Raw genomic sequence first — 16,052 nt, forward strand, 5'->3', positions numbered from 1 at the left:
GTGGCTTTAAATGAGAAAGTTAGCAGTATTCATCAAAGATAAGTCAACATAGTAAAGATGACTTCTGATGAAGACCTTGCCTGGATTGGATGTGTGTGTGTTTCTTTGCAGTATAGCATGGAGTATATTCCTAATGTACCTTACAAAATCCAAGTTGTCTTCATCAAATTATAGCAAACTGAGTTGTAAATTCAAATACTTTGAAAAATTGTTGGAGGATGGTTTTTTTTTTGAGAAGGTTTTTGATTTTTTTGACATGTAAATTTTTTTCCCTTGGCCAACAGTCAATCTTTTCTCTGATGTCCATCCCTAGGGGTTGGGGTAATAGATATCATGATCCTTGTGCCTATCCTTTTCTGGATTGCTCTCTCCTAATTCTGGTAGATGGGTCCTAGAATTGGGGAGATGGTTCTCTTGGGCAGGAAGAGTCTTTTTTTTTTAGAGGCCTGGTTCTCATTAAGGGAGAGGATTCCATGATTCCTGGCCATGGGTTCAGAAAAGGTAGAGTGTGTAATATTGTATTGAATGGAGGGAGAGTCTAATGGGGCAGAATATATCTGCTTCTGCCTGACTAAACAAATGAGGTAGCTTAAAACTTTTTTTTCTAACCTGCCTGTCTGAAGCAATTACTGCCTTGTCTTGTCTTGTCTTCCTTCCGTTCCTTCCTTCCTTCCTTCCTTCCTTCCTTCCTTCCTTCCTTCCTTCCTTCCTTCCTTCCTTCCTTCCTTCCTTCCTTCCTTCCTTCCTTCCTTCCTTCCTTCCTTCCTTCCTTCCTTCCTTCCTTCCTTCCTTCCTTCCTTCCTTCCTTCCTTCCTTCCTTCCTTCCTTCCTTCCTTCCTTCCTTCCTTCCTTCCTTCCATAAAGACATTACTTGTCTTTCTTGGGAGATGTTCAGATGACCTTTTCTGTATGACATGATCTGACCTCAGTGGTTAAGAATAAGTGATGGACAAGAAGCTACAAATGCCCCTCTCTTATTCCTTGAAATGTTCTCATTGCTAATGGGCCCACACCCCTGGAAGGACCCTTGCTTCTTTGGTTCCCAGTGTGATATCCTTGCAGGGTAACTCACATCACCGACTTACTCCATGTTTGAGTGTTATTATATTCATCTCAATGTTCCTAACTTGTCATTCATGGCCTTTTCTTACAAAACACTCCCTTCTAGCTAGACCATGTTAAAAAATGGAATTTGAAATCTAGCAAGGGAGATTGTGGTAATACCAACTTTTATTTAGTATCCTTGATATATCACTGACTGTGTGTAGTAGGTGGCAGAATTGTGGTGTTTTTTAGGCTAGACATGTATCTAGCAGTTGATTATCTTTACATGTATATAACAGGCAACGATAAAGCCTATTCCAGTTGAAATGTGGACTCCTCATCCTCATCTGATCTAGGAATCTGTGGAGGCATAAATACATACACTGTCTGTGCTCATTACCAGTGTTCCACTAGTATATTAAGACATCCCTGCCTGTTAACATTTTATCAATAGACATATTTTTCTATTCTCCCCCCCAAAAGGAAAACAGAAATGTACTGCTAAACTCCAAGTGAAAATTACATGCAAGAGATAGAAAATGGGGTATTTCTCTCATATTCCATAGGTGGTATTGGGCTTAACCTGGATGAGATACAATGTGAAATAATCCATTTCATCCTTACTATGATTGAGAATCATACTTTAAACAAAGATTTCCAAGTGTCTATTCTCATCCACATTGAAATATATATATATTTAAAACCCCTTACCTTTTGTTTTAGACTTATTATTGTGTATTGGTTCCAAGGTAAAAGAGAAGTAAGGGCTAGGCAATGGGGGTTAAGTGACTTGCCCAGAATCAAATCTAGGAAGTGTCTGAAGTTAGATTTGAACCCAAGATCTTCTGTCTCTAGGCCTGACTCTAAATCACTGAGCCACCTGGCTGCCCTTTTACACTGGAATATTGTTAATGTTCTGTAATCGACTGCTTTCGGCTCATTCTGGTTTTCAGGTTGTTCCAGCCTGTGCAGTATGGACAGAAACCAGAGGGTAAGACTGTTGTTTTCCCAAGCCCTCAAACACAGCGTACTCTCCCCACAGCAATGGTCACCCAGCAGGGGCAAGTACGAGGAAGGTCTCCTATTGTAGATCAAGGTAAGAAGGGGAATTGTTATTTTAGATGATAATGAAATGTGATTATAATGATAGTGAGAAGTCTTAAACTATCCTACCTGGCCCATATAATATATAGCTCATTAATAGTCTGTTAGTTTGTTGGCAAATTATGCATCAGGAGTTTTAAGAAAAGTAATAATAGATTGGAAATGGCTGGTTTTTATTTCCACCCTGATGGTGACTACCGCAATGCCACGTCTGAATTCCTAGTGTTTTGATTTATGTAACTGATTTTTAGAACATAATTAGATTGTGCTTTTTAAAAAAAGGAATTAGTTCCAAAACAGATATTTTGTAAGAATGTATCTTAATGTTATCTTGAAAGATAAAAAAATTCAAGTTGTTTAAAGTAATTGTTGAATCCTCTAACAGCTTTGCACAAACCAACTTTATTGTTGCAGCAGCCATAGCACAGTTTCAGACATATCAGGCTCTTCCCAGTGCTCTAAGACCAGTGCTAGGCCAGTTCCAGCCCCAGGACCCCGTGTACACCATCGACCAGAGCATGCTTCCCCCAGAGACTGGGACTGAACTCTTAGGCCCAGGTGTGGTTGTCTAGTAAGTGGCCTTCCCTCTCCAGGTTTCTCTCACTGATTTCTTACAATGAGGTTAAGCTACAGAACACCCTACTATGTGATTGGTCATTGTTTCCCACTCTTTGGATTAGCTCTGCTTACGCCATTGCTTTTTGTTAGAAAGAACCACAGTTTGGACAAGAAACATTAGGATTTCAGGCAAAATACCTAAGTGGTATCAACTTGATTTCCTACTTCTGGATGTCTCTTCAGCTGGCAGGATTTCTTTGAGATCAAATATTTTAGCCTTTTTATGATTGTTTTATGTTAAATTCTGATTTATTCCCTCATTGCAAGGTTTGGGGAAGGAAAGAAAGAGAGATTCTCTGAGGGAAGATTGTGTAAGGCACTGACTCCCCAGCTGCTCTGAGGATGCTGTAATTTTATCCCTGAGGAGATGTACCAGTCAGAGTGTCTGTGCCCTCTGCAATGGCTATAATAGATCGGATGCTTGGGGATTGTAAGCTTTTCTATAGCTCAGTTGCATTAGATTTATTCTACACTTGCTCAGGATGGTCCTGTCTCCTGTGTCTTGTCATGATATCATAACCAATTTTCCCTGGGGACAGATTTTGAAATTTAGCAGTTTATTACATTTATGATTTTTCTGTGAGTGACATGGAATTCATTTTAGAGTCTGTTTTAATACAAAGTGTTACAAGAGCATTCAAATAGCTTTAATAATGTACATCATATGAGATGATAAAACATTTACTTTTGTTGAAGTTTACTGTTTTCTCTTGTATCTAAAAATGACCAAGTAATTCCTATTGCACATGTTCAACCATTTGGACATCCTCACCATAATCATGCAGGACTGGGGCTTCTGCGCTCTTTATTGACTCACCTGACAACCATTCAAGCCAGGAATGGCACTGAGGTCTGTTTTCTTCTTTTCAGGTGGGGAGCTGGTGAAAGTTGTTCAGCGGCCTCCTCTAACAGGACCCCAAGGCAGGATGGCTCCGCCAGAGACCCCTGTGACCCTGCAGTTTCAGGGGAATAAGTTCACCCTGTCACCTAGTCAGCTCCGCCAGCTCACTGCCGGCCAGCCTTTGCAGCTTCAAGGTGCTATCACCTTTGAGGGATTGACCTAACTATAGCCAGAGGGGAGAGCTGTGGGTCTGGGAGGGGACTATGGCTCTCCTAATGAGCCCATTGAAGGCTGTCCTTCACGGGACATCATCCATTCCTTGTTTGGGGACATTCTCTTCAGAGTTTGTTGTCTCTTAGAAAGTAGGGAATGCAAACATGATGTTTTGGGCAGTGTTTAGCTTAGAGATAAATAATTGCCTTTCACTGGTCATCATGAGTAATGCTTGCTAACTCTTCCCTAAAAGTATGTTATGTAGGAGAGGAAAAATTCGTTGGGGTAGCAATGCTGGGGTTCGTAAGAAGGTTCTCTGAAGTGGAAAGGGCCTTAAAGATAATCTAGGCAGCCCCATGAAGTTAAGGAAGAAGAGGCTTCGGAATGTGAATTAGTGCTGGTCAGGAATAGAGCCTGCCTCTCAGCTCCAGACCCAGTGATATTCCCCCAACATCTTTGCCCTTGCTCCTCTATTATGATGAATGGCCCTGCTTGTAGCTGTGTCTTATCTGTCCAGATTCTGAAGGTTTTTTGAGATTTTTTTTGGTCTTCTATGAAAACAAGTGGGACATCCTTTAATAATTGCAATGATAGCTAGCATTTATATAGCATATTAAAGTTTGCAAAACACTTTACCTATTGTGCCTCATAGGTCCTTAATAAATGCTGACAGATGGAGACTTTCACCTGCCCCCTTGGGCCATTCTCCATTAGAACTCTTACTACTGAGCCCTTTGGATTGGCTCACTTTCCCCTACCAACTCTCTGTTTTGTATTACCCTGCATCAAAGATAAACAGGGTGGCTTAAAAGCCTTCTGTGTTGGCTATTTCTTCCCAGTGCTCTGTTGTCATTAAAGTTGGATGTAATCTTTGGCGACAGAGGCATGATCAACTTGATTTGTTCATTTGAAAAGCAGGCTAAGTAGTAATATTCTTTCTAAAATGCAAATAATTTGCATTTTAAACTTTTTTTTTCTAATTTTTTAGTGTTATCAAATGATTGGTGAAATTGTCAAAAAAGATATATAGAAACAGAATTTGGCACATATATGTTGAGGAGAAAATAAAAGAACAGAATGAGGCGAATTATGTTAAACATGAAGACATGTCTTCCTTCCATTGTATTGGGTATATGATTGATAAAATGAATTGGTATAAAAAACTTGATAGCACTAAGATGCCCATGTCATGCCCATGTCTATTTTAGGTCAGGCATTCTTCAAAAGGTTATTTTTTTAATTGTTAAAGTAATTTGGTAAGATTTGATATTTTTTATTATGACTCTCCATTAATGCTTTATTGCAGGAAATGTTCTTCAAATTGTTTCTGCTCCAGGACAACAGTTTTTGCGTCCTCAAGCATCTCTTGTTATGCAGACCATATCACAGGCAGGGACAGGGCAAAATGCTCTCACCACACCACATCAAGCCAGCCTGCTGGGTTCTACAGCCGTCACTCACCAAGGCAAGTCACTTTTTTTTGTTTACCATGCATGGCCTACTTTAGTCTGAGCTTTATTTCCACACTCTCAGGTGAAATAAATCAGCATTTTAGTGGGTGACAATTTTGTGCAATAATACTTTCTCATGGTTCAACCCATAAAGTTGTTCTAGGCTCCAAAATGACACTATTAGCTTATTCATAGCTATAACATCCTTATGAGAACTTAGAGGGCAGGCTCCATCTTATGAAGCATTGAGAAGGAATGGGATACCCATCAGTTAATTCATTCAAAAACATTACTAAGGATTATTTAGCGCTAAGATTTGCTATGAGCAAGTCAATAAATTAGACCTTTTAGGAAATACAAAGAAGAATAAAACATGGGTCTATCTTTATGGTGCTTATAATTATCCCAAGAGATTCTGTGAAATTACCCACAAGTCATGTCAACAATTGATCCCAGATCTACTGATTCCCATTTTCGTATCAACCATGTCATCTCAGTGCAATTGCAGCACTGTAATTATACATAGAGGTACATGTAAGGTCTTATACAAGTTTTCAAAAAACAATTTCATAAGTAGAAGGTGAGAAAGGAAGAGACCTAGGACAAACTAGGTCATCAGTGAGATATGACAGTCAGAAAAGTCAGATCCTCTTACTGGTGAGAAACATTAATATTTATTGTTGAGCTGAAATCACTTTTGGAACTAAACAAAACAAAAGCCACCCATATTTGTATTTCAATGGAACTGTGATCTCATAGTAATGGAAAGGATGTCATTTCACCCTGGAATGCTTTGGTTCATGTTCTTCTCATTTAGATTCTAAGCAGAGGGTCCACCTCAATGGCTGCTAACTCTGAAAGAGTAGGAAGTGCTGGATAGATGTCTTCCTACCAGTTGGTGATGACCCTAACCTTAATTTTGATAATCCTAGTTATTGATAGACTGGAGTATCCAGGGAAAGGTGACCGGAATCCCCTGCTTGCCATTCAGTCCTTCATATCTTTGCCCCCTTTTATATTTTCAGTTTTCTTAAATCTTACTTCCCAATATCTCTTGACTCTGGGTATTTCCTTTGGCTTTTCTCTTCCTCCTCATCCCCTGCCTACTGACCTCTTTGGTTTCCTTTAACTTCCAATTAAAATTCCATCTTTTACAAGAAGCCTTTCTCAATCCCTCTTAATTCTAGTGCTTTCCCTCTCTTAACTGTTTCCTATTTATCCTGTGTAGAGCTTGTCTGCATGTTGTTTCCCCAGTTATATTGTGAGCTCCTTAAGACCAGGACTGTCTTTTGCTTCATTTTGCATCACCAGCAATTAGCAAAGTCCCTGGCACATAGTAGGAACTTAATAATTGTTTATTGATTGATTGGCTAGTATTCAGAAGAGTCTCTGTAGGCCATGCTATGGAAGGATCAGTTAAGAGAACAGTGTATGTTTAGTCTGGAGAAGAGAACACAAGGAATTCATGATAGTAACTTTGGGTGTTTGAGAGGCACTCATATTTCTTCTGGACATTTATTCTGCCTTCGCTCTGAAGCAGGGGGCAGAATTTGTAGTGAGGTGGATTTAGGGAAAGTAGTGCTTATCCAAAATGGAATGGACAGTCATAGGAGATAGGGGATTCTCCATGTCAGGAGGAATCTGTGCAGGGGTTAGGTGGCCATTTGTCATAGCTACTGCAGAGGTCATTCTTTGTTAATTTGTGAGGATGGGCTATTTGACTTGTGCCATTCCTTCTGACTCTGAGATTCTGAGGTTCTGCGAATCCTGACTGTTAGGTGAGAATTTGTGTAATGCAATTTTCTGAGTTGATCTTGCTCTATAAAGGTATTCCCTGATCTTTAAAAAGCACCATCTTATTTGAGTCCATCATCTCATTAACAAGTCACAACATCCTTGAGAGAGTATTAGGGGTCTGAAAGCATCCACTGAAGTGCAGACAAATTAGGCCCCTTTATTCATCCCTAAAACATTCATAAACATTACTATATGCTTCTGAGAATATAAAATAGATTAAAACAGGATATGTGCCTTCAAAGAACTTATGTTGATGTAATTACAACTCAGGGACCTGTCAATGACTTCCATCCACTCCAAGAGGGCTCCTGATTCCTGCTTTACCAGTCATGTTATCTTAGTCTGAGCACTTTAATTATGTTTGGGAGGGAAGAGAACTAACAAGAACAACAAAAACCTCTTTATTTCTCAGTTGGTTTGCCCAGCAGACCTGCTGTTGTTAACCTGTCATCTGGGGAACAAAGAATCATATCCAAATCTGCAGGAACTCAAACGCAGGTAATTATTTACTTGGTGCTAGACAAAAGTTTACAAATATGTGTTTATGTTGTTAAAACTTTTTTTTAAATTGTGCCTATTGTTTTAGTGGTGTAAGAGGTTTCCTACCAGTATGCTATCAGCTCCATCTTTGTAATTTACAATTTTAGAGGGCACTGAGGTTAGATGACTTTTCATGGTCATACAACCATTATGTGGCAGAATTCAAGTTGGAACCTAATTCTAAATCTTTAAAAGAATCAGAGAAATGGTTTTTAATTTTTCACAAATTTTGCAAAATTCTGATTATTTGCTTCAATTTAAAATTTTACGCTGCATAATTATTTTTTAACATGAAATGATAAGTATTAAAATAGGGTTTTCTTTAAAAAACCCTTACCTTCCATCTTGGAGTCAATACTGTGTATTGGCTCCAAGGCAGAAGAGTGGTAAGGGCTAGGCAATGGGGGTCAAGTGACTTGCCCAGGGTCACACAGCTGGGAAGTGTCTGAGGCCAGATTTGAACCTAGGATCTCCCATCTCTAGGCCTGTCTCTCAATCCACTGAGCTACCCAGCTGCCCCCTAAAATAGGGTTTTAATATACCAAGCAACTTACCCGCATGCCACAATTTACATTAGCAATTTTATTTTATTGCATTAAAATACATTCTCTTTATCTTGTCTCTATCTTTGGGGTTGATGAAGATATCACTGGCAGAAAAAAACAGACTTTTAAAAGAACGCCTCGATAGGATATTTTCTGGCAATGAACGACGTTGTTCCAGGGCTCCTGTTTATGGCAAAGATGTATTGGGAATTTGCTCATTATTTGGGGAAAGGAAGGCACCTCAGCATTATTACCCTGGAGAAAAGTGGAAGTGGGCTGGCTTGGTGAATTGTTGCCCTTCCTCGTGTACACCAGACTGTTCAGCAGACCCACTGCAGTATCTGAGATTGACATCACATCAGCAGAATGAATCCCTACAGGATGCCATTAAAAGGTGAACATTTCCAGATGTTATTTTTACTATATTGTGAATGATCTGCTAGAATAAGTCATATTTTCCAGCATTTTAAAACCTGTTTTGTTCCCACAATGTTTGGACAGAAAATGGATTTCTAAAAATAAGTATTATATACTTTTAGTTGATGAGTTTAAAAAACAAGGCCAAACATTCCTGCACTTCTTGCCTTTAAGGTGGTCCTAAAAAGGTTGTACATTTGATACACGTAGTACTAAAGAATTTTGGAATTTTTATGATCAAATTTAAGAAATTATCTGTGAAGTTGAAATATACCATAGTGCCTATTATTGTAGCCATCCTATACACTGAAATTGAGTATATTTGGAGATTATTAAACCATAATGAATGAAGAGTGTTTCTCTTGATAACATAAACAAAACTGATTCAGAGTTCAAAAGAATGTTTTGAAGTTTAAGTTTTCCTACATGCTCGTGCTCTGCCATTTTCTCAGTAGGTGCCAAGCCAATAAGTTAATAATAAGTTATTAACTATATCATGTTGATGAGCTGCATTTTAGAGGCCATTTCAGGCATATGCTTTTAACATTTTATATTTTAATCCTGATAATTTATATTTAACTTTATTATTTCACGATTGTCCGAACTGTAAGACTTCATCATTAAGTGACTCATCACGAAGTCAAAAGCTCATTGACTGAACCTGGCATCAGCCTCATTGTGAATCTGTTGAGACTGTGCCCATCTCTCTGCCCCCTGGGAGCCATGCTCACTTTCTGGATGGCACAGCATGCATCTTCCAAGGGAGACTGAAATAGCCCTGAATTTAAGTTTGAGGATTCTGTTTAGGGGAATTCTAGAACATTTTATGAAACTCAATTGTGTGACTAGCTCATACACTTCCACCTGGAACTGCAGGGTCCTAGTACAGATGGTCCATGGAATATCAGCCCCCTGAGGGCCTTCTCCAAGTAGTGACATGCCCCAGGACAGGAAGAACAAAGCAATTAATAGAAAGGGATTCAGATTTATAGAATATCATGGACACTAGCAGCCAGCCACATAGGACTTAACTGTTTTTTTTTTTCATCTGTGCCTAAACAGATGGAGAGGTGAGGGAAGGAGAAGAGGCCACTTGGGGAGATGAAGTTTGAGCAGAGGTTGGGGAACACTCCCTTCTTTAATAGGCTGCAGAGATTCTGGGGGGGGCTGTTGTGGGAGATGGGGAAGGGGCCCCTTTTCTTCCCTTAGGGAGCCCTTGGAGTCTGGAGATGACATTTGAGAAAAGCAGGCCTGAACAGAGAAGGCACGTAGGTAGAGAAATGGGGAGCAGAGCCAGGCTTTGGATTCTGATTCCATATCCAGGATTCTTGCCACAATTGTACCCTTAACACTTAATACTCCTGTAACTTCTGGAAAGTTGTCTAACCTTTCTAAGCTTTAGTTTTAAAAAGAACAGCATAACTCCCTAAGACTTATTAGGAAAGAACTGGGGGAGGTACACCAAGATCGAGTTACTTGCCTGGGTCCAGAGCTAATGAGTGCTGGAAGGAAGATTTGAAACTAGGTCTTCCTCATTCCATGCCTAGAGCCCCACCACATGGTGTTACTTCTCTTTAGGCAATCGTGAGAATGCCATGAGCCAACTACTTTTGTAAGTCATGAAGTCCAATGGAATACAGACTACAGCCTCCAGAATGGGTCATTTGAAAATTGCGTGGGGATGGGAAGAACATAGTCTTTGTGGTCCAGGCACCCAGGTCCTGGCTCCAGCCCTCTGCCTGGCTCTGTGGGTACATGGCCCACCTGGGGCAGGCATTTCCCTTCTATCAAAGGATCACCTGAGAGCCTCTCCAGTACTAATGTGCCATGGGATTTGACTTTTCCCACAGGGCACTCCGGGTGCTACCAGCTGTGATTGCTGCTCCCCCTCATCTCTACACATCGAATCCTTCTCCATCCTACAGCCAAAAAATGAACCTTTTCAGACACAATCTCAAGTTGGAGCTGGCTCCTTATTTGCACCAACTGCAGCAGATAGCAGCTCCACATTCATTGCAGTTCCCTGATCTCAGACTGGTGCAGTGTGATTCAGGTATGGGAAAATCCAGCCACACCATGGAATACTTGCCTGGATATATGCTTGCTTACTCATTTTTGTCTCTCCTATTTCATTTAAAATAGGCAAGTTAGAAGCTCTGGCCATCTTGTTGCAGAGGCTGAAATCCGAAGGCCGCCGGGTGCTAATTCTGTCCCAGATGATATTAATGTTAGATATCTTGGAGTTATTTTTGAACTTCCATTTCCTCACATTCATTAGGATTGATGAATATGCCAGCTATGAACAGCGTCAGGTGAGGTGTAGTTAGGATTTAAGATATTTATGGGATGAACCTAGAGGAGCATTTAGTTGGAAACCTCAATGGTTGGCAAATAATAATAATAATAATAATGATTATTATTATCAATAATAATAATACTTCTATAGTGTTTTAAGGTTTGAAAACAACTCTACATATACTAATACATATGTACATAATACATTTATATGTTCATAATACATAATCTATGAAAATAAGGGCCCTTAGAGCTTAATAAATGCTGTATAGAATTAAAAATCTAAGATCAGAAGCATTGAAGTGATAGAACCTTTACTGAAGTCCTAGTAAGGCACTTCAGATGCCTCATTGATTTTTTTTTACCCTTGCCTTTTGTCTTAGAATTGATATTAAGTATTTATTCCAAGACAGAAGAGAGGTAAGGGCTAAGCAATGGGGTTTTAGTGACTTGCCCAGGGTCACACAGGTAGGAAATGTCTAAGGTCAGATTTGAACCTCCAGGCCTGGCTCTCAATCCACTGTATTACCTAGCTGGCTCATAGGATCTAATTGTTTTATGAAGGTGATCTGGGGTTTTCAAACTCTCTCTCAAGGGAGAACACAAACTCTTGCAGGTTCTACCTGCAGGCTCATCCGCATAACAAAGTGTAAGCCCAGTACTGGGAGGACCAGCATAACTAAGTACTCAGATACTATGCACTAGCTTGGTCTTTGGGTGAGAGGGTTTTTGGTCATGGCACAATTTTACAAGTTATAAAGATGTAATCTCTTTTGGTGAAAGGAGTTTCCTAGCTGTGTGACCCTGGGTGAAATTACAGATCTTCGAAGTATTGTAAATATTATGCTACAGTCCTATGAACTCAACAACATTATTCAGATGCTGATAAGAACTGGGAAAAGTTGGGTAGATTGCCATAAAAGGGGAGGGATATAGGCTTGGAGAAGAGCAAAGGCAGTAAACTTTGGAGGTTGGTACAAGGGGTGACATGCCATCTCTGGGGAAAGAAACAAAGGGATGTTTTCACCTCTGAAGTCCTGAGGTATTGACATGTATGACATTTGCCCCATATTGGAAAAGAAGGGCACCCGCCTCATTCTTTGTTTGCTTTTACCCTCATCATTTTCTCTTTGCCACCCACATCTTTTGGCTTACTGTCATGGTATGAGGATTAGAATCAAGAAGGCCTTCAAAGTACTTGGCAGTAGATATGGCTTGCTAGATCCAATCCAAGGTTAAGTGTTTAATACCCCAAATCTTAGACAGGAAGGCGGGATACAATGTCTAAGACTTATTTTACATTTAAAAAGCTCAAGAAGGTCTTCTTATTTGTATTTTTAGGCCAAATTAAAGCTAAATTTCTTATCATTAGTTAATAGAATTCACTACTAATGATCTTTTTCATCACTTAGGAACTGATGAAGAGTTTCAACAGAGACAAGCGGATATTTTGCGCCATTCTTTCTACCCACAGCCGTTCAACAGGTGTAAATCTTGTAGAAGCTGACACAGTTGTATTTTATGATAATGACCTGAATCCAGTGATGGATGCCAAAGCCCAAGAATGGTGTGATAGAATTGGGAGATGCAAGGACATCCACATATACAGGTAGCATGGAACTGCTTTTCCATAACTTTTTTTTCAGCTTAAAATTAGGAGTTGATAATACACCCAAAAAGTAATAAGTAACAACTTACCACATTAAAATATATCTTTGATATCCTTGCTGTGGCTCTTTGCTTTAGCAATGCCAATTGTAAGAGTTAAAATGGTTGAAGACATAAACTGTAGTGATTAAAATAGTGGAAGACTTAAATTGTAGTAGATATAAGAGTCGATGAGTAAGTTGTGACCGTAGAAAATATGTTTTCACTACAGTGTCTTGTTTTTAAATCAATATATAAGGTGGTCACCAGGGAAATATTCCCAATTATGAAATATACCCAAGTCAACTGGGTTTTATAGAGATTTTAATTAATAATACAATGAGGAATTAAAGAAAGAGAGAGAGAATAAGAAAGGAATAAGTATGAAGGGCCTTAAGCCAACATGGCCTACACCTGAGTCTTAAGAGAGAGATCAGTCAGTCCTTAATCACTCACCACAAGATCTGTCCAAGCAAGGATTCAGAGACACCAGGCCAGCATCATCTCAGCTGCCTCCACCAGCTCAATCCTGAATCTGAATCTGAATGTGAATCCGAATGTCCCCAAGAGAGGCTCTAGAGAGACCCTTCAAGGCAGCCTTTCCCATCTGACTGTTCCCAGAGATAGCTTTCCGTCTCCTTTTAAAGGGAATTTTCTCCTATGTCACCTCCCCTAAGTTCTTCCATCTACCAATCACAGTAGACGTTTTTCAAAGGACAGACCATTCTTAGTTCAGACCTAAGAAGGTGTAAATTTTTGAGTAATTAACATCAGGAAAGCTCTGAGTAAGTTTCTCAGCTCTTTGTTCCTTGTAAATTCACAAGTTGCCTGACCTTTATAGGTACTTATCTTAAGAACTTTTTGCCTTATTATAAGCATGGGTTTTTTCATTGTTCAGAAAAGAGTTTACAACTTTATCTTCCCCTAGGGCAGACTTAAGTAGGTGAAGTAGAGTCTCACATTTCTGATCTAAGTAGAGTTCACTGCCCAAATGGGGAATGGTCTTAATCCAATCTTATGAAGTAGGGTTGGGAATTTTTAAGGTTCACACAATGGAACCTCACATACTGGGTTCTTCTGTGCTGAAAGTCTTCCTCACATTATTTTGAAATCACATCAGTGGAGCACATGGGCTCTCAGTATTCCCTTGCTCCTGCTACATGGCCAGCCCGCCTTTTGTAAGCATTAATTTTTTTGATGGCATCTTTTATTCCTTTGTAATTTCTATTTCTGTGTGTTGTAGCCTGCTTATATCCACCACATGCTGTTCTACTGACCACTGAGTAATATTGATTTTTAATTCTTTGTAGTCTATAGGGTTCCTGACTTGCAGTGATACAATAGCCCCAGGATATGTGGGTTTTGGATTCATAGAGAAATTCAGGGTCAGTAAAAGAATTTTGTAATTTCCAAAGGTAATCTAGTCTATTTAAATTCTGAAAATGGACAGTGAATTGAACCCAGAATTAAAAAAAGAAAAGACCTTATTATTAATCTACGAGTAAAGGAGAGAAATATTAGGAGTACTGATTATCCAGTAAAAAAAGTAGTTATGTCATGCACTATTTCAGTAGACATAATTATGACATTAATTTAAGAGGGAACCTACGTAGTACAATATGATTACATTTAAAAACATTTATTTTAATTTTCTGTTCCAAATTTTCTCCTTCCCTCTTTCTCTCCCCTATTCATTGAGAAGGCAAGAAATATGATACTCATTATACATTTGAAGTCATTCAGAACATATTTCTGCATTAGCCATGCCTCCCCCCTCAAAGGAAAGAAAAATAAAAGAAATAAACATGCCTTAATCCACACTCCAAGTCCATCAGTTCTTGATGTGGAGGTGGGTAGCATTTTACATCATGAGTCCTTTCAAATTATGGTGAATCATTGTATTAATCAGAGTTCCTAAGTCTTTTATAGCTGATTATCTTTATAAAGTAACTGTGTAGATTGGTTTTCTGATTCTGCTCACAGTTCATATAAATCTTCCCAGTTTTTTCTGAAACCATCTCCTTCATAATTTTTTATAGCACAAATAGTGTTCCATCATATTAATATACCATACTGTGTTCAGACATTCCCGATTTGATGGATATCCCTTCATTCTGAATTCCTTGCCACCTTGAAAAGAAAAATATTTGTACATATGGGTCCTTTTCCTTTGTTCTTTGATCTCTTTGGAGTAGAGATCTAGTAGTGGTATTGATGGGTAACAGGGTATGCCATTGATTACATCTTAACAGACAGAAAATAGCCCATTAATTGATATGAGTTAGGAGTAAATCAGCTGTCTGTAAGCACAGAGTTAATAGCAAGTATTTGTCACCAACAAGTTAGATCACCAGCTCATTAGAACAAAGGTTAAAATGAATACAAAGCTAGGAGAGGAGAAAAAATATAGCATAGGATTAAAACAGCTCCAGTATGATCTAGTTCAACAAATTATTGATGGAAATAGACTGAAGAAAACATATTGACTCAGATGATAACAACTTCACATAGAAAACCTGACTGATGTAAATCAGTTGCCACAGTAAAGAGATTAAAAGAGTCTAAATACCTAAATAGTCAGTAACTTGACCTACTTGTTCAATGGAATGATATTGGAAGTCAAGGGCAATGCTAGTTTAGAAATGAAGCTCATTTGTAAAATCTTTTTTTTCCCCTAAACCCTTACCTTCCATCTTGGAATCAATACTGTGTATTGGCTCCTAGGCAGAAGAGTGGTAAGGGCTAGGCAATAGGGCTTAAGTGACTTGCCCAGGGTCACACAGCTGGGAAGTGTCTGAGGTCAGATTTGAACCCAGGACCTCCCATCTCTAGGCCTGGCTCTCCACCCACTGAGCCACCTAGCTGCCTCCTGTAAAATCTTACAAGGAAGGATGGTAGAAGAATGGGAACAATATTATCTCATTAAAAGAGATGGTAGATTGGAGAATTTAAAGAAGAAACAACTAAGCAAAGCATCCCTAAAACATTTAAGAATGAAATTAGAAGTTCTTCAGAGCCATATCCTTGGCCTTCTCTTCTCTCTTTCTACTCGTGGGTACCTTAATAGTTCCCATGGCTTCACCTATCATTTCTATACGTGCCTCTCAGATCCACATATCCAGCTCAACTTTGAAACTTTCTAACCTCATTTTTTTTGTACCACTTGTTACAAGAGGCCCTTCCTGATTTCACTGTAATTAGTATCTCTCTGTCCCCTAAAATTACATTCATTTTGTAGATATTTTGTTACTATTGTGTTTATTTTTTCTGCCACTAGACTTTAAATTCCTTGAGATCAGGGACTTTCATTTCTGTCTTTGTATCTCAACTACCTAGCACAGTACATGGACCATAATGGTTGCTAAATGAAAGATTGGTAAATGAAATTAAATTTCATGGTGAAAACAAATAAAAGAATAGGAAAAGGGTCTGCAATGTTAAAAAAAATACCACATATTTTTACCATAACAGACAGTAGAACCAACATATTTGGACTTGGAGGTACTTAAAAAAGGAAGTTGAAATAACCTGACTAAAACA

The 16,052-nt window shown here is 38.9% G+C and overlaps 1 protein-coding gene across 3 annotated transcripts in view; it reads left to right on the top strand.

The window, feature by feature from the left end:
* The window catches only part of LOC100028374 (E1A-binding protein p400-like), a 134,230-nt gene that overhangs the window by 76,339 nt on the left and 41,839 nt on the right, over nucleotides 1–16,052 (top strand). For all 3 annotated transcript variants that reach the window (XR_008917347.1, XM_007489605.3, XM_007489606.3), the window contains 8 exons: nucleotides 1,998–2,140; nucleotides 3,637–3,801; nucleotides 5,127–5,285; nucleotides 7,481–7,566; nucleotides 8,252–8,547; nucleotides 10,421–10,623; nucleotides 10,713–10,882; nucleotides 12,278–12,474. Coding sequence is in view for 2 of the 3 variants with exons in the window: in XM_007489605.3 (XP_007489667.2) it covers nucleotides 1,998–2,140; nucleotides 3,637–3,801; nucleotides 5,127–5,285; nucleotides 7,481–7,566; nucleotides 8,252–8,547; nucleotides 10,421–10,623; nucleotides 10,713–10,882; nucleotides 12,278–12,474 (1,419 nt within the window). In the remaining variant the exon portion in view is untranslated. The remainder of the gene's footprint in view (nucleotides 1–1,997; nucleotides 2,141–3,636; nucleotides 3,802–5,126; nucleotides 5,286–7,480; nucleotides 7,567–8,251; nucleotides 8,548–10,420; nucleotides 10,624–10,712; nucleotides 10,883–12,277; nucleotides 12,475–16,052) is intronic.

The sequence above is a fragment of the Monodelphis domestica genome, chromosome 3 (genome assembly GCF_027887165.1).
Source record: "Monodelphis domestica isolate mMonDom1 chromosome 3, mMonDom1.pri, whole genome shotgun sequence".
Classification (NCBI taxonomy): domain Eukaryota; kingdom Metazoa; phylum Chordata; class Mammalia; order Didelphimorphia; family Didelphidae; genus Monodelphis; species Monodelphis domestica.